This window comes from Xylaria bambusicola (assembly GCF_022495145.1).
Source record: "Xylaria bambusicola strain CBS 139988 unplaced genomic scaffold F5B22scaffold_35, whole genome shotgun sequence".
Classification (NCBI taxonomy): domain Eukaryota; kingdom Fungi; phylum Ascomycota; class Sordariomycetes; order Xylariales; family Xylariaceae; genus Xylaria; species Xylaria bambusicola.
Genome location: NW_025953588.1, coordinates 228,549 through 249,990, shown reverse-complemented (window position 1 = coordinate 249,990; position 21,442 = coordinate 228,549). Strand labels below are relative to the sequence as shown.

At 48.7% G+C, this 21,442-nt stretch overlaps 9 protein-coding genes across 9 annotated transcripts; 2 read left to right on the top strand and 7 right to left on the bottom strand.

Annotated features, from left to right (window-relative positions):
- Nucleotides 1–321: 321 nt before the first annotated feature.
- Nucleotides 322–2,384, bottom strand: F5B22DRAFT_637781 (cytochrome P450; the record flags this gene model as incomplete). Its single annotated transcript, XM_047977488.1, has 8 exons — nt 322–376; nt 460–556; nt 666–716; nt 783–897; nt 975–1,290; nt 1,383–1,953; nt 2,040–2,077; nt 2,146–2,384. The coding sequence occupies 8 exons, from the start codon at nt 2,382–2,384 to the stop codon at nt 322–324; spliced, it is 1,482 nt and encodes a 493-aa protein (XP_047828814.1).
- Nucleotides 2,385–2,688: 304 nt separating this feature from the next.
- On the top strand, nt 2,689–3,194 carry F5B22DRAFT_648628 (uncharacterized protein; the record flags this gene model as incomplete). The annotated part of the gene is made up of 3 exons (XM_047979042.1): nt 2,689–2,754; nt 2,847–2,968; nt 3,053–3,194. The coding sequence occupies 3 exons, from the start codon at nt 2,689–2,691 to the stop codon at nt 3,192–3,194; spliced, it is 330 nt and encodes a 109-aa protein (XP_047828813.1).
- Nucleotides 3,195–4,366: 1,172 nt separating this feature from the next.
- F5B22DRAFT_648627 (cytochrome P450) lies at nt 4,367–6,349 on the top strand (the record flags this gene model as incomplete). Its single annotated transcript, XM_047979041.1, has 5 exons — nt 4,367–4,738; nt 4,834–4,933; nt 5,005–5,073; nt 5,181–5,789; nt 5,904–6,349. 5 exons carry the CDS (start codon nt 4,367–4,369, stop codon nt 6,347–6,349), a joined length of 1,596 nt encoding a protein of 531 aa, XP_047828812.1.
- A 374-nt stretch (nt 6,350–6,723) lies between these two features.
- Nucleotides 6,724–8,196, bottom strand: F5B22DRAFT_637779 (MFS general substrate transporter; the record flags this gene model as incomplete). Its single annotated transcript, XM_047977487.1, has 2 exons — nt 6,724–7,336; nt 7,397–8,196. 2 exons carry the CDS (start codon nt 8,194–8,196, stop codon nt 6,724–6,726), a joined length of 1,413 nt encoding a protein of 470 aa, XP_047828811.1.
- A 2,936-nt stretch (nt 8,197–11,132) lies between these two features.
- On the bottom strand, nt 11,133–12,226 carry F5B22DRAFT_637778 (nucleotide-diphospho-sugar transferase; the record flags this gene model as incomplete). The annotated part of the gene is made up of 2 exons (XM_047977486.1): nt 11,133–11,669; nt 11,729–12,226. The coding sequence occupies 2 exons, from the start codon at nt 12,224–12,226 to the stop codon at nt 11,133–11,135; spliced, it is 1,035 nt and encodes a 344-aa protein (XP_047828810.1).
- Nucleotides 12,227–13,425: 1,199 nt separating this feature from the next.
- F5B22DRAFT_648624 (uncharacterized protein) lies at nt 13,426–13,830 on the bottom strand (the record flags this gene model as incomplete). The annotated part of the gene is made up of 1 exon (XM_047979040.1): nt 13,426–13,830. One exon carries the CDS (start codon nt 13,828–13,830, stop codon nt 13,426–13,428), a length of 405 nt encoding a protein of 134 aa, XP_047828809.1.
- A 634-nt stretch (nt 13,831–14,464) lies between these two features.
- Nucleotides 14,465–15,982, bottom strand: F5B22DRAFT_615132 (uncharacterized protein). The gene has a single exon (XM_047975520.1). It carries the CDS (start codon nt 15,621–15,623, stop codon nt 14,697–14,699), a length of 927 nt encoding a protein of 308 aa, XP_047828808.1. The 5' UTR covers nt 15,624–15,982; the 3' UTR covers nt 14,465–14,696.
- A 422-nt stretch (nt 15,983–16,404) lies between these two features.
- Nucleotides 16,405–18,079, bottom strand: F5B22DRAFT_615131 (WLM domain-containing protein). The gene is made up of 3 exons (XM_047975519.1): nt 17,845–18,079; nt 17,607–17,781; nt 16,405–17,555 (listed from the first exon to the last, which is right to left on the bottom strand). Exons 1-3 carry the CDS (start codon nt 17,975–17,977, stop codon nt 16,547–16,549), a joined length of 1,317 nt encoding a protein of 438 aa, XP_047828807.1. The 5' UTR covers nt 17,978–18,079; the 3' UTR covers nt 16,405–16,546.
- A 521-nt stretch (nt 18,080–18,600) lies between these two features.
- Nucleotides 18,601–21,298, bottom strand: F5B22DRAFT_305692 (galactose oxidase). The gene is made up of 6 exons (XM_047970578.1): nt 20,635–21,298; nt 20,410–20,564; nt 20,288–20,349; nt 19,372–20,232; nt 19,046–19,297; nt 18,601–18,991 (listed from the first exon to the last, which is right to left on the bottom strand). Exons 1-6 carry the CDS (start codon nt 21,102–21,104, stop codon nt 18,716–18,718), a joined length of 2,076 nt encoding a protein of 691 aa, XP_047828806.1. The 5' UTR covers nt 21,105–21,298; the 3' UTR covers nt 18,601–18,715.
- Between the last annotated feature and the right edge of the window lie 144 nt (nt 21,299–21,442).

Sequence of the window (21,442 nt, the reverse complement as noted above, 5' to 3'; positions counted from 1 at the left end):
CACGCCTCGCCCGCTACAGATGCCCAGTATCCCCACTGTATCCTCTGGACTACGTATCCTCTAGACTACGTATCCAGTGCGCACTCTAACTCGTCTAACTGATGCTCTTCAGGGGGGACGTGCACGGAGCAGCGGATCGCGCAATTCGGCACCTACCCGTCCCGCTACTACCTACCTACTGCATGTCCCGCGTAGGGCTGGCCAATGGGGCAACCGCGCTCGGCCCCGTGATAAGACCTGATAAGACCTGATAAGACCTGATAAGACGGTGCAGAACCAGCCAGGACCAGGCCAACCTACGCATTGAAACTTGAACAGCCCTCATGCTTCGCGGCGACATACCGTGACGCGTAGGTCTTTGAGGAAGACAAGCGCTCTGCGGTCTCGCGACATCAGCATGTGCACTCTCGACGTGGAAGATCGGATTCTTCGGATCCCAGTTTCGCACCAGCCACTCACCCGCAGTACTCGGATATCATGGCATCCGACGCAAGCTCGAAGTCGTAGCGCATCACAAGCGTCGACACCAGCTTCTCAATCTCCAGCCAACTAATGTCTGTGTCGGACTAATGTCAGCTCCGTCGTACCCCATCACGCGTGCATGGTTATAACTTCTAACTCGGCATCGAGAGAGAGCGAACCGCCGCCAAGGATTTGTCACTCACTGCGTCCGATGCAGGTTCGAGTGCCCCCACCAAAAGCGAAGAAGAAACGTTCTAGCCACGAGGGAGATACCTGGTCAGTCTCGGCAATGGCCAGCACGTCAACGGATTGCCACGCACTCAAATGACCGGGGTTCTCTGCCTCAATCCACCGCTCAGGCCGGAACTCCTCGGCGTCTCCACCCCAGACCTCCACGCAACGATGGATGACCCAAGGGCTGGTGCCCACAACTGTCTGTGTACACAATGAGTCATCAATATCTTGCTTCGTGGATGACACATCGGCTCGCACTTAGTGGAGATAACACTTACACCTCCAGGAACTCGGCGACCGCCAATCACCATGCCTTCCGCCGGTACATCCCTGTCGAGCATGAACCCGGCCGGACTGAACACTCTTAACCCTTCGTAGATGACTGCCTGTAGATACTGACAGGAATCAGCCTCTGCGGCATTAACTATTTTTCCAGGGAAGTTGTTGAGATTATCCTTGAGCTCCGAGCGGAGCTTTTCCAGGACATGCGGATGCCGAATGAGGCTTAGGAATATTGCCCGCAACGCGATAGACGTTGTATCAGATCCTGCAAAAACGTTTGATGTCATCATGTACGAAATGCTAAGGTCGTTCCTATGTGATCAGACGGCTCCAGTCAGTGTCATGGACTAGGCGAAAAGGCAAAGCCGACGTGAATTTCCTAAGCTTCGATCTTTGGCACCTACAATTCTGCTTTCGCCTGTTGTGCTTGAAACAACTGGCCGACGATGTCAAGATCACTACCTCCCTGATCTTTCCGAGCCTGCACCTCACGCTGGGCAAATTGGAAGAAGTAACCATTTCTATCATTCACAGCCAGCCAGTTACCCAGCCACGGCATAGCTTTCTGATGCAGCCGGAAGAACCAACTGGCGTGCATAAGCCACGACGCGCTGTGCATAGTTTGCTCGAGACGTGGAAACATCCCATTGTCCGACCCCGATGCGAGGAATCCATACGGCTTTGTAAAGGACACTGTGCCGATGGCATCGAAGGCGAATAGCTGCAGCCAATGCCCAAGATCGATGACCTGTTGTGTGGATGACGTGGCTACCGCATCAAGCTTACCCAAAAGTATACGTACGAGCTCGTCAATTTGTGGCTCTAGACGCAGTGTTGATTCCATCGAGTAGGGTCTCGCAACGAGCCTTCGTTGTGCCGCGTGGACCTTCTCATTGCGCTCGCCAGCTAGGTCAAATGGTCGCGATCCTTGGACGACGGAGTAAGAGGCCGACTTAGAAAAGGGCCCACTAATGCCTAGAGCCGCACAACATACCCACGTGAGTGTCAGGTCATGCGACAGGGAGAACCCCAGATCGTTTCGGATGATAAGGTCTGCTTACGATATATCTGGAGAAAAGCCTCCGGGTCTCCTATACTTCTGTTGCAGTAACAATGGTGGTAAGCTTTTGCAACGCACGTTTTGTCACACCAGATGTTCAAACTCACAGCTCATTTGGACCTATCCTTACAACAGGCCCATAGCGCTGATGCAACCTCACGATGTCAGAGTGCCATCGACCCCTGTATGTCGCATATGCACGCCAAAGCTTGTTAATCTTGGCAGGGAACGGGCCGGGGAAGCTAGCCAGGGGGGAGAGGAGACATTGGTACGCAACGTACGAGACGAACGCCGTCAAAAGGGCCGATATGACCGAGGTGAGAATTATACCAGAGTGGGTCTGCATTGCGTGAGGGGGTTTTAAACAGATGACTTGATAACACTCGACACTATTGAAAGTAGAAGTCGTCCCATGCGGTTCATGCCACGGAAAGTGGATTAAATATATAGCCGACTCAACTACTACTACTACTGTCGAAGAACTGGACAGCCTATTATTGCCCCCTCATCTCTCCATTTATGCAGGTCTCCCCACAGCGCGCCTTCGAGTTTCGTGGCTGTCCATATCCAACCGCGGAGATATAACACGCAGCAGCAGGCATATATCGCATCGAATGTGGATTCGAACGGGTTAAGAAGATTGTGCCGAAATGACGAACTCGGAAGAAATCTTCCAATCGGTCTTCATATATCCCCGACCTGAAAAATGGGAGCTGGTACGTACGGCCGTTACCACATTCCTCGTAACGCTATGTCCCTTATCTCAACGCCGTCAGCTGACAATGCATAACTGTTTACTTATCTCAAGGTCAAAACGCTCATGAAGGACATTGCGGAGTATGTTAGAGCCAATGAACCCGGCACGTTAGTCTACGCGGTCCACGAATGTACCAAGGACCCAAACTCGCCGGTTCTCGTAGTCTGGGAGAAGTAAGCAAATACACAATATATATCCTTAGTGGGGAATGGGGGATCTCCAGGATCCGCGCTGACGCACATTCTACACTTGCGCAGATATCAAGATAAAGCCGCTCGGGCCAGACACCAACAGAACCCCGGACTTGCAGAACTACTGCGCCACAATGAAGCTGACGCGTTGATTCGGCAGCCCTTTGAGATAATGCCCCTGGCTCCCATGGCCGGAAAAGTTCCATGATCTATCTGATGGGATGTAATGGGCTCGGTATAGGGGGCGAGTTATAACGGTATACCTACATCCATTTGACCGATGGCCAATAGATGGGCTATGGTTTCATGTTATTTTCAATTAATCATGATGATTCGTTGAGATAGCAATGCTTGCTCAAGATATAGATCATTAGGATAGCTTCTACATTGTTAATAGTCTCGCGTTTTTGATTTCATTTTCTCAGACCACTTAACGATCCTTGTCGGCCGAGTAAATGCCGTAACTTTGTTACGAGGAGATCCACTGCCCGTATAGGAGCTAGTGATATGTTAATGAATTATCATCCATATATCTACATAGCAGGGGTAGTAGCTAGTACGCAAATAAACCACATATGCTTAACTTTAGTAAAACTTTATTAATAACTATATTAACCTCTTTTAAGATATTTATATTTAACTTAACTACTTTAATTAACTATCTTTATTTATTAAAAGGATTAATTTTATATAAAGTAATAACTTAACTATCTTCAGTTATGTAATAGAATAATTAGTTCGATTAGATTTCATAACTAATTAATAAGCTAACAGTACTATTTGCTCCATGGTACGACTAATATTGGTAATTATCAATGCATAGAAAATCTGGCCACATCGTTAGCCTAGTTTCACGCACATCATAGATATAGATCAGAAGGGTCGGGCCAATAGTGCCCCCGGTGTCCATCTTCTTATCGTGCATATGCATTCTATTTACAGCAGGTAGTAATATGGTGTAAGTCGTATTTCCATAGTGAACAGCGCTCTTCGTATGGTCGGGCAGTGGATCTATGATAGCTGCGCAGCACTGATCAATGAAGGATGGGAGCAAAGCTTCGCGTCTCATAGCTGTATCACACGGAGTACATGCAACTTGCACTGTATACAAACCCAAATCAACTGCGGTTGCTCGCAGCGGGTGATGAGGCTCACGGACACGCGGGCTAGCAGTTCATTGATACGAAATTCGGATACAGAAAGGAGAAAGCCGTGACGAGCGAGCAAGACCCATAGGCAGCCAGTCATCTGGCTTTCGATGGTCTCTCTTCAGATAGCTCACTCGCCTAAGTCAAAGAGGACCATAGCTTGCCTGGGGAACTATTCAGGAAGTAAACGCTCAGTCGACTTTGTCGCGATCCTCACAAATCATTAGTCGTCATGAATTCCACCGTTGACCAGCCATACTCCTGGCTAGGAGTCCGAATAGACGCCTTCGCAGACCGGAACCTCCTTGCCGCCTCCGTGGGGACGGTGGCGGTCGTTCTACTCGTCTATCTCTTGAGCGTGCGCAAGGCCACGCGCCTGCCGCTCGTCAACCCGAACAGAACCTTCGAGTTCTCGACCAGCCGCGTGCGCAAGGAATGGCTCGTCCACGCGAAGCGCATCATCGAGGCCGGGCTGCGCCAGTTCCCCGGCCGGCCGTTCAACATGATGGCCGCCGACGTGGGCATGACGACGGTGCTGCCCCCCAGATTCGCAAATGAGATCAGAAATAATCCCGATTTGAGCTTCGTCGAGTTCATGGCGCATGTACGCATAGATACCCAAAAGCCTCGGTGCTGCTCGAAGTGAGGTTTGATGTTATAAGCAAGTTGTGGCTGATGAATTGTGTTGTAAACTTGTAGCTGTTTTTCAGTAACCTGCCCGGCTTCGAACCGACGCGGGAGGGCATGTTCGATAATGACATAGGAATCGTCGTGATACAAAAATATTTGACTAGTCTGGGTGCGTTTCGTTGCCCTTGGGTATATTAGATGAGAAAAGCTAATCAACGTGTGCTCTTGATAATATTATAGCTAGAATGACTGAACCCCTATCTGAAGAAGCCGAGTTTGCACTCCATGATATCTACACTGAGAACGAAGGTAACGACGATGAAAAGAAAAATGAACCAAAAAAGCTTCCCCTAGTTATTCTCTTCCCTGTTGATTATTGACTGAGCTGACAACTGCTGGCGATATCAAAAAATTAGACTGGCACATAGAGAACGTCAAAAACATCAACCTGCCTTTCGTGGCGCGATTATCATCCCGCATATTCCTTGGCGAGGAGCTCTGCCGCAACGAGGAATGGCTCAAGATAACCGTCAATTATACGGTAGACCTCATGCGCGCCGCAGAGCAGCTGCGACAGGTCCCGGGCCCATTCCGACGCCTAGTGCACTGGTTTTTGCCCGAGGCCAAAGGGTTACGCGCCGAGGTCAAGCAGGCCGGCGACATCATCCGGCCGGTGCTCGAAAAGCGCCGGCGGGAGAAGGAGCGTCACCGGGATCAAGGCAAGCCGCCCGTCGACTACTACGACGCCATTGAATGGTTCGAGCAGACTGCCATCGAGAAGGGTCGCCCGTACGACCCTGAGATCGTGCAGCTGTTCCTTAGCACAGTGGCCATACATACCACGAGCGACCTACTGACTGTCACCATGCTGGACATTGCGCGCAACCCGGACATCATCGAGCCGCTTAGAGAGGAGATCAGGAGTGTGGTCAAGGACGGCCAGTTACTGAAGAAAGGGCTGGGTGATATGAAGCTTATGGATAGCGTGATCAAGGAGAGTTTGAGACTCAAGCCAATCGGCCTCGGTACGTTACTTATTTTCTCGACATTCTATTCACTTCTTACTTATAATCTTGACTGCGTCTCCTGAAGGCCAGCTCGTCGGTGCGGCTCATTCCGAGCTAACGTTGATTGCGTAGTCTCGATGCGTCGCGTTGCCACGAAGCCCCTCACCCTGTCCGACGGCACGTATCTGACAAAGGGCACTAAGATGGCTGTGTCATCGTACAAGATGTGGGACGCCGAGACTTACGCGTCGCCCGACACGTGGGATGGGTACCGGTTTCTGCGCATGCGCGAGGCAGGGCAGGGCGGTGGCGACGCTGTGATCACGCCCCACGAGGCGCTGCTCGTCAGCACGAGCGAGCGGCATCTGGGCTTCGGCCACGGCAAGCACGCGTGTCCGGGGCGATTTTTCGCCGCGAGCGAGCTCAAGGTCGCTCTTGCGCATATTCTGATGAAGTATGATTTCAAGTTGCCCGAGGGTGTCGAGGTCAAGCATCGCGTCACTGGCGCTAGTTTCTATGCAGACCCGTTTGCTCAGTTGGCGATTAGGAGGCGGCCGGGGGCTACGCTTGGGAGCTGATGGTATCAGAAAAGGCAGTCGGGTGTGATAAGACATCTCGGATCTATACCTTGGTTAAACTTATACTTGGGTAGTTCACATACTAACAAGTATCAAGACTGTAACTCCTATCCGGTGTATTGTCGCTTATCTGCCGTAGCTTCTGAAACTTGGTACTGTGTAACCATCCATTGGATGATCATGCTGCGTTGAGTACCCTGAGCGGCTCGGCATTTCTAACAAATATATGCATTCTAAACATAAACACTACATACGTATTCGCTCGTTATGCAAAATACTTTGAGATGGCTTCGTTGACGGAAGTTGCATGCTAGGAACCCGCACTGTCTAAAATGATGCTTCCACATGTGATGCTTGTCAGCATGACACAGTATCTAGTCCTTGTTCAAGCTCATGCGTGACCACTCCCTGATTCTCTTGCCATAGAACCAGAATGTAATCGGCACGGGAACCAAGGCAACTGAAATGAATCCGAGGAGGCTAGTCGCCCAAGGAACTCCTAAGCGACCGTACAAAGCGCCAGCAAACAGGGGAAATACTGCGCCCAGAAGGGATCTGATAAGGGCGTTGCCCGCCAGTGCGCTGTTAGCATACATGAGGTAGACGTCAATAATGTAATTGAAGCCCTGAATGAAGATGATAAGGACCCCTGCGCCAGTTGGAATACCTGCAATTACCTGGGGAACCCAGATAATGTGCTTGTCGCTCGTCCAGGCGAACAGGAAGAGTCCTATTGGTAGCAGAATACCACCAACGATCATTGGGGGGAGACGTTCCTCGGGTGATACGCGGCCGTACTTTTTCTGCAGGGCAGTATAACGAGTCACCGTGTACCACACGATAAAGGAGGCACCGAATATGATGCCGATGATGATGCTGATGAAAGGTAGCGAAGAAAGACCCGCGGACCATCCACGCTTGGTATGGAAGGCAATGGGGTAAGAGAAGAAGAACAAATAAAGGATACCGTAGACAAAAGCCAAGTAACTTGTAGTTCGCCAGGGAGTCAATCACAGTTGAAACAAGGACGGGAGATTATCTACTTACATGGTCAGAAGTAGCAAGATTGGTTCCAGGACCAACATCTTCAAAGGACGAGCTAGATACTTGACCACAATGGCTTTAAGATCGACTTGCTGCTCATCGTAGGCAGCATGAACGGCCCAGTTCTTAGTTTCGAAGCGAATTTTCTTGGCGCGTCGTGACAAAAGCAAGGGCCCGGACGTCTCAGGGACAAAAATGACGGCGACGATGCCGAAGAAGAGCATGATGATGAGCGTCAGCCACTCGACCCATCTCCAGCCCAGATAGGATTCCGTGATGAAGCTCCCAGCGATGGGAGCGGCCAAGGGCCCGACGAAGGTGGCGCCAGCGAAGGAGCAAACGGCGACGCCTCGCTCGACGTTGTCCCAGATGTCAGCCAGTGCGCCGCCGACGACGGCAATGGGAGAGGAGCCGAAGACGCCAGCCAGAAAACGACATACGAGGACGGTCTCGGTATTTTGGGCGACGGCGACGGGGATCTGGAAGATGGCGGACACGAAGAAGCCGACGAACAAGGGCGCCTTGCGGCCGTACAGCTCGGACAGAGGGCCCCAGACGCTAGGACCGAGAGCAAAGCCCAGGACAAAGAGACTGGAGCCGAGCACCATGACCTCGTGGCTAACATGGAACTCGTGGGCGGCGGCATCGGTGGCGGAGCTGAAGACACTGCTGGCGAAGGTAACACAGAAGGTCAGGGTAGAGAGGATGGTGGTGATGAGCCATTTCTTGGCCACGGGCCAGTTCTGGGGGTTTTCGGGGTCGTCGGTGCCATCCCATTCGACGAGGTTTGTATCACGGCCCATGGTCGGCGCCGCTTTATCCATTGCCGGGATATTTCTGTGCTTGGCTTGTCGTGCCTAGAGACAGACAGACTGGCTGACTGACTGACTGTCCAACGTTATCTGGGTAGAAATACAGGTAGTTAATATGAGACCGGAGCATGCGACTCGGCAGAAAGATACTCAAGTAGCTATGCCAGAATACTAGCAGGTCCTGCCACTTATAACAGGCATCCTATTTACCTACCGTACCTACCTAACTGTGTAATACCAGGTAGACGCCAGGTAGGGGTGTGAGCTAGGGCAGTTAAGGATGGGGATGGACCGTGCCGTGCCAGAAAATTACTCAATTACTCAAGTAGGCATTCCGCAGACCAGCCCACCAACCTTGCTCTCTCTCTCTCTCTCTCCAAGTACTTATTTCCAATGTTACTTACTTAAGTGCATCCATCCCCAGGTACCTAGGTAAGTATTTATGCTGGATTTGAAATCCTCGGGGCTACTGCCGACTACTGCAGCCGCACTGTTGAGGATGTAGTACATACTATGCTACTTACTTAGGTAGGTAGCGTATAAGCTCCGATCTGCCCTGATCCGCCCACGCCCGTCATGGTTCTTCAATTTATACCTAGTACTTGACCTAACTCCTAGCTCGTCGTACAATCAATTCCTGGGGATCGTCAATACAAGCTTTGATCCCGCACTAGGTACATGACCAAGAGGTACTAAATAAGCGGTAAGTAAGTACAGTACATGGATACTGAGTAGCGCCAGACCCCGCTCTGCTAGATCCCGCGAGCTTAGTTGCAGCGTTAGTGGGATTATCAACCATTATCTTACTTACCTAAGTACCTCTACCCACCCACACCCATGATCACCATCAACACCATCATCACCATCATCACCAACACTTCCCCAGCCATGATACGCACCAAACCGCCGGCCCAAGTTTGACCACGGAAAAGCGCGTGTCTTGGTTATGAATGACAATCAGCACCAGCATAGCATACTACAGGAGCGGCCAGGCCCGTGGCAACTGTTGTTTCCGCAACTGAGATGGACCAAGGACGACAGAAAAGATATTGACTCTGTTACAAATGAATACATGCTTGGCCGATCGCCTCGGAGCCATGGTGAGAAGTGCTATCCGACTCACATCTTTCTTAAACATGATACCAAAATACTCCCAAGTTTTTGTACCTGCCGCTACCTTGGCCTCATATACACCATCAGCCGAGCCACCGAGCCTCTTACGACGCTATGATCGTTGAGCCCGGCCTGCCGCATAGGAATATACAGTTTAATATGAAGCGCCGACTAGTCGCTACCAAGTCAAAGCATTAGTAGGCATACTTTGTCAGGAGTCCGGACACGTGCTCAGCATAGGCCGGTACGGTGGCCACCACTGCGGTTAAATGTATATATCCATAGCAGGCAAATAAATTGATTAGCCTGGCACCTATAATTCTGTATAAATCCATTCACCAGCACCAACTTTAGATCGTTAACAAGAGTTAACTTTGTGTCTCTCTACCTCCGGCGAAATCAGCTATATCAAACAAGAGATGTACATTCCAGCCCTCCTTTCCCCCCTTATTCTCGCTGTCCTTCCTTCAGCGACAATAGCACAGTCGCCATTCCCAATGGAATGCCGGCCCGGATGCAACAACTGCGTCTATGCTTGCTGGACGCTACACTTCTGGAACCCCGTAGGCATCGACTGCTCTTTTTGTCAAGACTGCGTTTTAACTGGCCCGCCGGGATGCGTGGCAAGAAACAAGGATCCGCCGGTAGATAGCTCGTTGTGTACCGGCTTTTGCGGCGAGGCTGGCTTAACTGCCACCTGCTTGGGCTACGTTGTGTGCGCCGATGATGAATGGATACCGCCGGAGACTCCAACAGCGACCTGGACCCAGAGCCCAACGCCGAGTCCAACGGGAGCTGGCAATAGAGTGGGATAAAATAACAACGGGCGATGGTCTCTATACAGATGAGTACCATCAGAATGGACTAGTTGTTTCGTGGGTGAATTGCGGAGAATCTGCTACTGATCCGTGTGTGACCCTGAAGTGTGGTCTCATATAGAGACATGCCTCTATAACAAAGACAGGCTACTGGGCTTGGAATTAAAGCTATTCAGATTATATTGATCAACTAGGGCTATAGGAGTCCTTTACCAACCAATTCCTTCTTAGCCTAAGTAGCTTGGCTTGCCTCTATATATAACTAGTTTACTAACCCTAACTACCTAGGTTTTATTATTTTGTTTAATAAATCGAAGTTGATATAACCTTATTTTCCAATATTGCTTGTATACATTTAAAGATTTTAAATAGTCTATAATGGCCTTTTGTACAGCCGAAGCGTAAGGTGTACTATATGTTTGGCTTGTATGCGGGTAGCAGCCTGATTGAACACAGGTACAGTTCGAGGAATATATAACACTACTAAGCCAACTATCAGGCTCCTTTATCATAGACACAGTTGGATAAGTGCGATATTCCAGAGTAAACGACTCATTACGAATGACAGATTCATCGCTGGAATATTTCCAGTGATCCAATAAATCAATCGTTTTCAGGTAAAGAACCTCGAGTATTTTGGCCAAAGATGAACCTGATGTGGCTAGTGTTTAACATCATGATCTACACAGACCACAACCGTACCAGCCCATTGCCTGATATACAATGTGTAGTAATCCGTCAAGCATTTACTGCCTATCGTTAAGAAGTACTGATTGATGCAACTAAGGGAAATGAAGTCTTTAATATTCCTCACAAAGGAGAATATAAGCTTGTGTAGTTCTAGAGAGAGATTGGAAAGGGGGGAGGGGACATCAAAGGCAACCACACAGGCAAAACATTCTAGCAATAAGCAAATGGAGCAAGAATTAATAAACTAGTAGAAGTTGTTTATTAATCATATTAGATTATTAAATTCTATTACTTATCTATTTGCCATCAAACAGTATCATCAGCCTCGAGTCTCGTATACGCAACTGTGGCTGTCTTTCTTCTTCTTCTACTCCACCTGCAACAACAGACACAACCAATGATTAGCAGGATCAAAACTATTATGCCCGTAGCACACACTTCAATAACAAACCATATGTTATTCCCAAGCCAGCCAAACCAAGCACTATCCCAGTTATCCCAAGTTCCACCATGTTGTTGATTCCAGAATAGATACGGCTCAGGGGCGCCGAGACGCATATCCATAGAAATAAAATGAAGTGGCTTCCACTTATTATCGACGGTTTCGATTAGCCCATGGTACTTCTCCCATATCGCGGTGAAATACCATTGACCGCTAGCATAGCTAACGGTCACATAAGGGAGAACCCAATTCCAGTTCCACGAAATGAGAGACTCGGTGATGAGGTAGAATAAAGGGTGATTGGGTTGGCCACCAATGATGTTATTGCTTAGCGTTCCGTGCCCTCCGAAGGTGGTGAATGCAGGTAAGTAGGTAATAGGGTCGAGGTTTAGTTTGCAACCCTACTCAATATGGTCAACCGGCGAACAGAACATGATGAAAAGTTGGATAATAGACACACGTTGTCAAGATCTATGTAAATACCACCAAAATGCCGCAGCGCAAAGTACCGGATCACGTCGACTCGCTGGATATGGTATTCGTAGCTATCGTACGACTTAAGGAACCAGGGGAACTCGTCCTCGATAAAGGCCCGTGACGTTTTAGCTGTCCATAGCTTGTACTCCCAGTCTGGGTTTAGGGCTATACAGGATTGACGTGCGGCTTCCCAATCACTTGGCAAGTCTAGGGAAGTGCTTTCGGGGTCAGTCCAGTTATGAAAGACCTGATGCAGTATTTTCGGGATCACCGGGACGCTCTCATTCTTGCTTGTAGCGAAGGCATCGAGGATTTCTTGTTGCGTGATCTGAACACCGGAGTGAGGTTTGAAAAAGGCAAAAAGGTTGGCGAAGTTGTAAACGCTGAAGATTACGTGGATAATAAGGATGGCAGCGAAGAATATCAATACAAATTTAACAATGCGTCGCGTTTTGAATGAGTTTGGGAGAAATTTTGGCATGGTTTCTCATTCGCTTCGCCTGTCGGTTCTGATGTCTCTTCAGCTTGATAATTATCGTACTCGGATCGGGACTTCGGGCACTCGTTAGCTGTGAAAAGATAGAGAAAATATGAGAAGGACGAGAAGAAACAATGTGATTACCCCCTCGCCCCCTTACGGTTGCTGTCAGCAACATATTAGGGCTTATCTACGGTTCCGGATTTGCGTTTTAAGTTCTATGCCCAGAGATTAATCTAAGTTTCTTAGCCTCACTTAAGGACTACACCAGTAACTCCTTCCAACTCTCACCCCATTAGGCCTATCTTAGGACTCCCAGCTGGGTGTATCTAGTCGGAACATTACAGGGAAATTGTGGCTTAGTTAGGTCTGTCTTATTTTTGTGCGAAGTACTTCTGGGTTATGGCTTCTATCGCCGGTCGGCAATCTTATATCCATGACGTTTTAGTAGCTCCAAATCTACGGTGTCCCAGACGCTTGATTCTGAGGCGACATCCATAGCTCTCAGATGAGTTACATAGCAAACAATGGATGTTACTGTGTGCACAGGGTCTTGGAGGCCCTAACTGTGACAATGGACTCAACACTGGCCCACATGGAAGATCCTAACCTATTGAAATCGTTATTATTTGGCTGCCTAAATACTTAAAGTTGCAACTAATTATTCCCGAGCTTTGTACCAGTGTTCTGGAAATAGCCGGCCAATAGAACAGCCTCTGACTAGATAGCGAAGATCCGACGTATCATATACGAAAGATGCGTCAAGCTTCTTAAAGATGTTGAGGTCCATGGGTATCGAGACATGTCCTCATTACATTGTATCAACTGAGACCGTAGAGAGCTCTCTTCACATGGTTTCCGCCCGTACTTCGAATTTGTCACATGCTCAGGTAGCAATGGGAGATGAACGTGTAGATAAATGCTAAGGATAGGAGTAAGGTATAAAAAGAGGATGTTTTATATAGAATCGGAGAAAAGTCGGGTTTAGTTGTATTCTATTATATATTTGTTAATGTAAATCAGAGAAGTTATATATGCGTAAAATGCTTACATTATAATATAAGCTATGACCAGACACCCCGGCATAATGAAACTAACAAAATGGATGAAACTTCTACTTTTAAAAAAAACATCTTGAGAGGATAAGGTTGGCTGTATAACAAGTGTAGCTGCCTTTCACAATCAGCCTGATAGAGCAAGCCTTAGTCAGCAATATGTACTTTGTTTAGGTAAAACAGCCTCTCCATACCTGATTGTCCGGAAACCCTGGAATATTGGGCAAGAAAGCCAACGGCATTGGCTACGAAGCCAAAGTCTTTCAGGCAGTCGGAGCTAACAGCTTCGTATCCGTGGTTTGGTTGGCTTGGAGCGCAGTTATTGTGGCTGTAGAATGTCACAGTGCCGTAGTTACCCTTGATGATCTTGGCCGAAGACCATCCGGTTCGGACATTAGTGTCGCAGCTATTAGCCTCGACACTAGTATTTCCAGTACCAGGCACAAGCGTCTCGCAGTTATTATCTTGGTAAAGGCGCATAGTTACTTTGCCCTGGATCCCAGCAGCGAGGAGCAGGTGGACGGCAAGAACGGTAAAAGTGGCAGTGAGCATTGTAAAGATTCAAATGGAGAGCTTGAAGAAAAGATGATTTTAGCCTAGAAAAACATAATGCTTTTTTTAATTGAAATTGAAATAGTGATATATATTGATGACGAGAGACTTGGAGTCGCAGGGAAGCGGAATCTTCTACTTGGACTCAAACACTTACGTGCGTCCATTCTCCCAACAAACTCAATTGCACCAATTAGGCTCTTCCGCTGCATGTTGTAGGTAAACTCAACGAGACATGTAGCTCATCCTCCTGTGTGAATGTCACCGATGATAATCGATCTGATTTCGTAAGTCATATCATTGTAGCCTCAGCTACGAGTTCCTTTTGGATCTACTATTCCAGCAGTCCGCCATGTTTCACCTGCTTCGTACTTACCTGCTATAATAATAGGCATTCATTAGACCTAGAAGTTTTCTCAGATGCACTCGAACTCTGTAAAACTGGGCTAGCTTTTCATTGATCCATAAAAGCTCTGCAAAAACCTTGGTTAGTCCAACTCTATGTTATGTACGCGTATATCTACTCTCAATTTAAGATAATTTATATTTTAGTATTTAAATGGAAGGCTCTCCATAATTTTCCCCCATTATAGTGACAGCATGCCTGGTGCTATAGTGACTTATTCATGTGTGTGTGAAAGGTAACCTTAAGGAGCTATCGTGTTTCAGAGCTTCAGTTTAGAAGGGACTTATGACGTAGGTATTTCCAATTAGAATCGCAGGCTCGTTATTTCCATCGAATATATATCGAGGGAAAAAAAACAGAGATGAGAATAATCAGATTCCGTAGAAGTTATATAAAAGTCGTTACCATGCCTAGCTCGAGAACAACTCAGGAATGTGGCCCGGACGACATCTAAAACACATTACGCTTTAGTACCAAAGATCAGCACAACTGGTGTTTCGACCCTAACATTCTGACCGCTCAAGGCAACCTCTAGCTTGTCCCAAAGGCACTGGATCTCCGCATCAGGGATCTGAGGAGTCCACGTAGCAAAATAGGGCTTGAACCAATCGATGCCTTTGACATCCATCCAATCTTTGTCGTCTTCTTCCCATATCTTCTCGTCGCCTTCTCCAACCTTGCTCTCAGCCGTCCGATCGTCGAGTGCGAATGGCTCCACACTTCCTCCCGTGTTGATATAAATCCGCTTCACCCCCCTCCACTTCGCCTCGGGCAGCTCGACGCTTTCCAGCCCGGAGTTGACGATCCTCAGCCCCCGGTCGTAAAGCGCGCCCATCGCCCCGATCTTCTCTGCGAAAGCGCCGAAGATGTCTCGCCAGGCTTGCTGCGCAGCCGCGTTCCCCACGATCCGCGGCCGTGAGTAGTATGTGATCACGACAGTCCCGCCAACCTTGAGCTGGCGGTGGAATTCGTCCACGGCGAGAACTGTGTCGGTCCAGTGGAGCATCTTGCAGGCGGTGACTAGGTCTACAGAGTCCGACGCAATAGAGCTCTTCTCCGCGCCCTCCTGCAGGAACACGAGCTTTGCCGCCGGGATCCCCAGCTCGTCGACTAGGATTTTGTGCCCGAGCGCTGCGTATCCATCGTTCGGATCTGACATGACCACGCGGTCGAACCTGCCCGCAAGGCCGGCAGCCACGATCCCGGCCCCGGACCCGACGTCGTGGGCCTGGGACCAGGCTGCTTGGGGCTTCGCGCTGTGGTACGCGTATATTCGCTGGAAGAAAGAAGGCGGGTAGACGGGGCGGTAGGCTGCGTACGTAGACCAGTCTACTCCCCCGCGCCCGGAAAACCCGTATTTCTCTGCCGTGGTGATCATGCGCGACATCTGTGAGTAGTTATTCGAACAGTAATGAGCCTTTGATGTCAAGAGATGCTCGCGAATTAATTGGGCTGTGGAGGTTGCGTTTGGTGGAAGGAATGGGGAGCAGTACGATTCGTCCTGACTATTCGTCTTTACATAGGTCCTATGTACTACTCTGCTTGCCTGTACTGAATCGGCGCAGTGGCTTACCTGTTCCACAAACAATACTTGTGATCGGTGCCTTGGAATTATTGGCTTATATCTATCTCCAATCGCAGAAGTAGATTATCCTTCACAAACTCTTCAACATACGCAAGAGAGATGCTCGTGACTTTCAAACCTCTTATCAGTGCACGGAATGAATTTGATTTTTGTTACAAGGCCCTTCTTGATATCCATCTCGAATGTACCCGTATACCTTCTGCAGAGGTGATAATCGTGGGAAGCTAGGCATTTCTCGGTAACGTATTCCATGTTCTGCACCGCAAACCCCTTATTGAAATGTTGGACTTCACTGGGCCACCGCGAGAAGAGGGGCTTTCGGACATCTGCTGTCATGCATAGTGGAACGAGATATACAAATATTTTATCATTACGCGAAGGATTCAAGAATGAAGGTGTTCAAATTCTAGAAGTGAGTAAAGCATCCGGAGCCAACGCCTGTATAACAATATCTTAAACAGAATAGCTTCCTACAAGGTCTTGACCGCTAGGACCGCTGTGATACCGCCATAATCTCAATTAAGGAGGAATTAACATCTCATTATTGTCAATAGATATTGCGAGAGGAGGCCAGTTCGGAACATTCATTGTAAGTCGTCGTTTTCTTAGCGATATTTGTACAAAGGGATTCAATTATATGCCTTAATTTGTACAAGAGAACGAAATGAATAGGACATATGCCAAACAATTATTCCCCGAACTGTTATATGGAAGCTCACTCGTTCTCATTTCAAGACTCCTTTGTGATCACCACAAACTCCACATATACCAGAGTCCCCTGGATTTAAATACACGCTCCCCTGGCATGATTTGCTCTTACATCTCCAGAAAGACACCTTACTAGGCGCTAACACGTGAGAACATACATCGCAAATCATGGAGTCGGGGGCATTTGCGAACGAACAGATGGGACACTCCCCAGAAGCAGGCTTCCTCTCTACCCGCGGCTTCAGTGGAACTGGTGTGTTGGTCGAACTCCCAAACGACTCGTATCTGCTAGTAGCCGGCCTCAACTGGATTGCTTGAAGTGGGACTTCATCTATCTCTGATTTCACAAATGCGGGCGACCGCGATCTTTCCCGCTTAATGCGTGATGCCGAAGCTAGCTCGCGCATTTCGTTTTGCGCGTCGCCGTCCGCCGGATTTTCGTCCTCGCATACCTTGATCAGGCGTCTTCCTTCTTTGTCGACAATGCTTGAGCCCTTATCATCAGCATCAAAGTCAGACATGGAGTCACTAGCTGCCTCGTCGTCTTCGATACCCGCCTCTTCTTCTTTCATCTTATCGACCTTGTTCTGTTGGTCGAACCGGGCGAGGGCAGCAGCGGCCCTTAACTCACGACCTCGCCTGCTACCTGCAACTCTTGGCTTCCCTTTCGGCCTTTTGCCCTTTTCTAATTCCGTTTTGATCTCCTCGTCCTCACCGAGCGCAACGCCGTTGGCTCCGAACTTCTTCAGGATACGCCGTTCCTTTTGCTCTTGATAGGACAGCTGTTTTTTGGGCCTTCGTTTTCTTCCCCGAGAGCGATACGTTCCACCACACAAGTGCTCGGGTAAGGCATCGTCAGCAAGAATAGTGTTCGATTCGAACTCCCCTGATTTGAGTAATGTGCCCCGCCCCCATAGTCCTTCGCCCGTGTATTCGCGGGACCAGAGGCCTCTCATCTGATCTGCGTACTTGTTTCTGACAGCCCAGAAAGCTTTGGAATGATTCATCTGCTTGCAGTGTGCGAGTCTGTTATCTACTTGTTAAAATGTGTCCCCCATGTGCAGAGGGCATACTTGCTCGTGCATCATGACCATCTGTACGTATTCAAAGGGGAGCCAGCGTCCTGTTGATGGGGACTTAAGGACTAGCTGTATCACTTCGCCTGCATTGAAATTACGGCCGACGAATTCCCTATTTGGCTCGTACTCTTCAAGTGACATCACATAGATATGATGCTCTCGCATGACGGGGACTGCCGCATTCAGTATGATGGTAGGACTTCTTGGCAGAGAACCGACTGGTTAGCAACACTTACCGCATTGTGCAGCGATACGCTCTAAGAAATCTTGCGCGATGGGTTCATCGCCGCCCTTTAAGGGCTTAATGAAATTGATGTGGTCATTTGGCTGGGACTTTCTCGCGTTCAGTCGCTCGAAGCCCAGCGGCATCGTCTTTTGTTCTTTTGAGATGGCACACGAGTCGTCTGTGCGGCTTCTGTTAAAGAGTCAGCGGCTCTGGTTATGGTGACGAGATGGAAATGTAGTTGTCGCGTCTGCTTGTGGTAGAAGGTCATCGTTGTCTCTGGTGTTCGTGCTTAGGTATTACTCCGGCGAGCTAGGCATCATTTACAGCAGTCAGTCAGCTAAGAACTCCCCTGTACCACAGTGGGGTCGCCTCCCCTAAGGTTTTCCTTCCAGTTAGGTGAGACGTGTTGTATCTGGTTCTTCAATCACTCGGTCAGCTTCTTGGTTTCCATTCCATGACGGGCGATCTCATTGAAAATGCTCCTGTTCTCCTCGATCTCATACCACCTAAACGTAATTATGAGGTGGCGATGTCAACTAGATCAACTAGATCATCTATATGTAACGTGCACCACGGCATTAAGCCTCAATAAATGTACCCTGACGCTGAAAACCTAAACCACGGCTACCTAAGCAATTTGTTTACGATATATGGACTTGATATCCCTTGACCAGGTACTCAAATAAGAAAGACTTTGAATTAAGGCCGGTATAATTAGTACTTGATGTTTATGGTGACTTACCATGTGGCCGGTGATACCGGAACCAGGCTTCGCGGGCGGACTAAAGCCGAGCAGTTTCCAGTGGCACCAGATGCTTTATCTGGTTAATCTCGAGTTTCGAGGAGTAGTATTTATTGACGAGATACAAGATATGTCTTCATCAACGCCTTCGCCCAGCACCGCCAGCCCCAGAGTCACCTCTATCATTCAGAGATACGACCTCGCCAATACCAGCAGCTTCTTGTTCATCTTCAAGGGCGGTGATCTCTTCTCTGCAATCCCACCATTTTTCTTCACTGAGCTCGAATGCCTTGCTCTTAATCTCTTTTATGGTCAGAGACTCTGGTTGAATATTCTTCCATCTCAGGTTGGTCATCAAGATCTCTTGCCATTCGGCTGAAGTTCTAACAAAGAACTCGCGGCGTGATTCGAAAGGCTATAAGAGATTAGATATAAGTAAACGGACGAATGAGAAAGCATGAAAACATACTCGGGGGTGCGGGAGTCCATCATCAACCGAAGTCGCTGCAGTATCGGTTTCGCTCGTGTCTTCGTCCGCTGGCGTCGAATCGGCGACTGATGTCGTATCTATACTTGTAACCTCATCCGCCTGCTTATCCTTACGTTTGCTAGGCGACACCAGTTTCTCCGGTTCTTCATCAGCGTCACCCTCTTCATCTTCGCCCTCTTCGTCGTCCTCATCCTCATCTTCGTCTTCCTCATCATCTTCGTCGTCGGATCCCTAATGGATATCGTGTTAGTAGATTTACAATTCCGAGGCATCGTATCGCAAGCCGAGTAACAGGGTTCACTTACCACCCAAGTCTCGTCCTCCCTCTTGAAAATCTCTTTGCAGCCATCCATTTTGCCAAGGTCAATAGCATGCAGATCATCGAAAGTATACTCTCGGTCCTTTGCCTCGAAAGTCCCACCGTAGATGTACAACATGTCTTCCTGCACAGCTAGCAGGGCATTGAATCTGGGCGACGGGTATTCCATGGATACAGGCATCTCTCGAACAGGTTTGGCAGGTTCCTCTTCTTCTTCATTCTTGAGATCAATCTCCATCTCATCGGCGTCCTCTAAAGATGTTCCAGCTTGTAATGCGGCAAGCTGTTTCAATAGCTCTTCCTCATTGGCCTGGGCCCTGCCACGCCGACCAACTCTTTGCTCCGCGGGTGCTACTTTCTTCTGATTTCTTGGCTTTCGAAGCATCATCGGGAAAAATCGATTTCTCTCAATATTCCAAGTATAAAGCTGGTTGAAGAATTCGCTATCAATACCCTCCTCGCTCTGTTCAACGTCATGAACACCGCCGAATAGCAACCCACGGCCACGGTGAAATGCCATAGTTGCACCAGCCCGAGGAGGGTTAGGTGTGTTAGCTGGCTTCTTTCGCTTCTCCCATCTCACGGTAGGAGGCGTATTAGGTGGCGAATCCGGCGGTGGCTGGTTAATACGCAAGTAGAAGCAATCCTGGTGCACCAAGGGCTTCAGGATGTTCTTCTGTCCCTGTGAAGCTCCCTTCGCTGACTTATTGGCGGTGACGGTTGCTTTCACTCTAGAGTAGCCGCCGAACAGAACGGCGCCTTGCTCGTGGGGAAGGAATGTGAAAGACGACCTTGCATCAGGCTTTAACTGCGCCGCTGGCAGTGTCGGGCTGAACCAGAAGTAATTCTCATCAAATGTTAGCAGATGAATGTTCCCACCACCGGTCAGAGCGCCAACATACTTGGGTATCAAACAGCCAGAGATCATTCAAATACTTCGTTTGATTTGAAGTATCCTGAAAGCCTTGAGCCCGAGATTAGTTTGCCTGGAGAATAGTCACAGGGCTACCTTTGCATTTCTTACCTCCGAATAGGATAATATAATTCTTGTAATATGTCATACGATGTCCGCTCCTAGAAGGCGGCGTCTTCCCCTTGACATCTATGCGCGTCCACTCTCTCGTACTAGGCTCAAGACGCCAAAAGTCGTTATAATGATAGAATGTGCCCTGTTTCGGGCTGTCGTGGTACAATATCAGTATACATGCTACTGCTACTTGGATTTATTCCAAAGGGCCGTGTTACGAACCTACTAAATTCACCCCCAAAAAGGAACACGGAGTCTTTCTGGTTGCCTCCCCTGCACCAGGCATGGCCGGATCTTGGAAGAGGGGCATTAGGAGATGTCACGCAATGCCATTCATCTCTATCTGTATAGTAGATATTGAGGTCGTTGAAAAAATTGGCAATAGCTCCATTCCATGTTTCACCGCCAAACAACAAAAGTTGGTTGCTATTTGAGGGGGAGGCGAGGAAAGTGGCAGAGGAACGGGGTTTGGGAGGGGCATCAAGGACAGTCTCGGTCACCTTGAGAAACAGCTCTTGCTGCTTCTTGTATTCGGCCAAGACAGCATCTAGATCCACATCCTCGGCATCGCTACCGTCTAGCTTCGCAGTCTTTGACTTCTCTTTCTTTTGCGCCTTCTTCTCCTGCTTCTGTTTCTTCTCGGCGAGCTTCTGCTTCTTCGAGTCCGACTTGCCTTTCTTGTCTTTTGCCATTTTGTGGATACAGGCTTACCTACCGCAAGTGACCAGGTAGAGATGAAAATTGGGGCAAGACAAGAAGCTAGATAACTTGTAAATCCGAATAGATATGGAGCTAAGTACGATGACCCGAGAACAAATGACAGTGTTTAGGAGGAAAACACTGCAAGTCGGCTATGTCCCCACGAGACCCTCAACGAAGATGCAATTTCAACCTAGAAATGAAATGAGTCGTACCCCTCTATCCCAGCTGGCAACAGGTGAGAGCTCCTCGCCTTGCCGTTCAGAGCTTGTACCCAAGTACTGATGATCTGATAAGATAATCTTTTTCTTCTTCTTGTCACCGCTCACTA

What these genes read in the sequence shown, in the direction of transcription:
- F5B22DRAFT_615132 (XM_047975520.1), bottom strand. Translation starts at nt 15,623, where the DNA reads ATGTCGCGCATGATCACCACGGCAGAGAAATACGGGTTTTCCGGGCGC.
- F5B22DRAFT_615131 (XM_047975519.1), bottom strand. Translation starts at nt 17,977, where the DNA reads ATGCCGCTGGGCTTCGAGCGACTGAACGCGAGAAAGTCCCAGCCAAAT. An exon ending in GCGTATCGCTGCACAATGCG is followed by an intron (nt 17,782 to 17,844) that starts GTAAGTGTTGCT and finishes TGAATGCGGCAG; the next exon opens with TCCCCGTCATGCGAGAGCAT. An exon ending in CAGATGGTCATGATGCACGA is followed by an intron (nt 17,556 to 17,606) that starts GCAAGTATGCCC and finishes AGTAGATAACAG; the next exon opens with ACTCGCACACTGCAAGCAGA.
- F5B22DRAFT_305692 (XM_047970578.1), bottom strand. Translation starts at nt 21,104, where the DNA reads ATGGCAAAAGACAAGAAAGGCAAGTCGGACTCGAAGAAGCAGAAGCTC. An exon ending in TTTGGGGGTGAATTTAGTAG is followed by an intron (nt 20,565 to 20,634) that starts GTTCGTAACACG and finishes GTACCACGACAG; the next exon opens with CCCGAAACAGGGCACATTCT. An exon ending in TCTGGCTGTTTGATACCCAA is followed by an intron (nt 20,233 to 20,287) that starts GTATGTTGGCGC and finishes ACATTTGATGAG; the next exon opens with AATTACTTCTGGTTCAGCCC.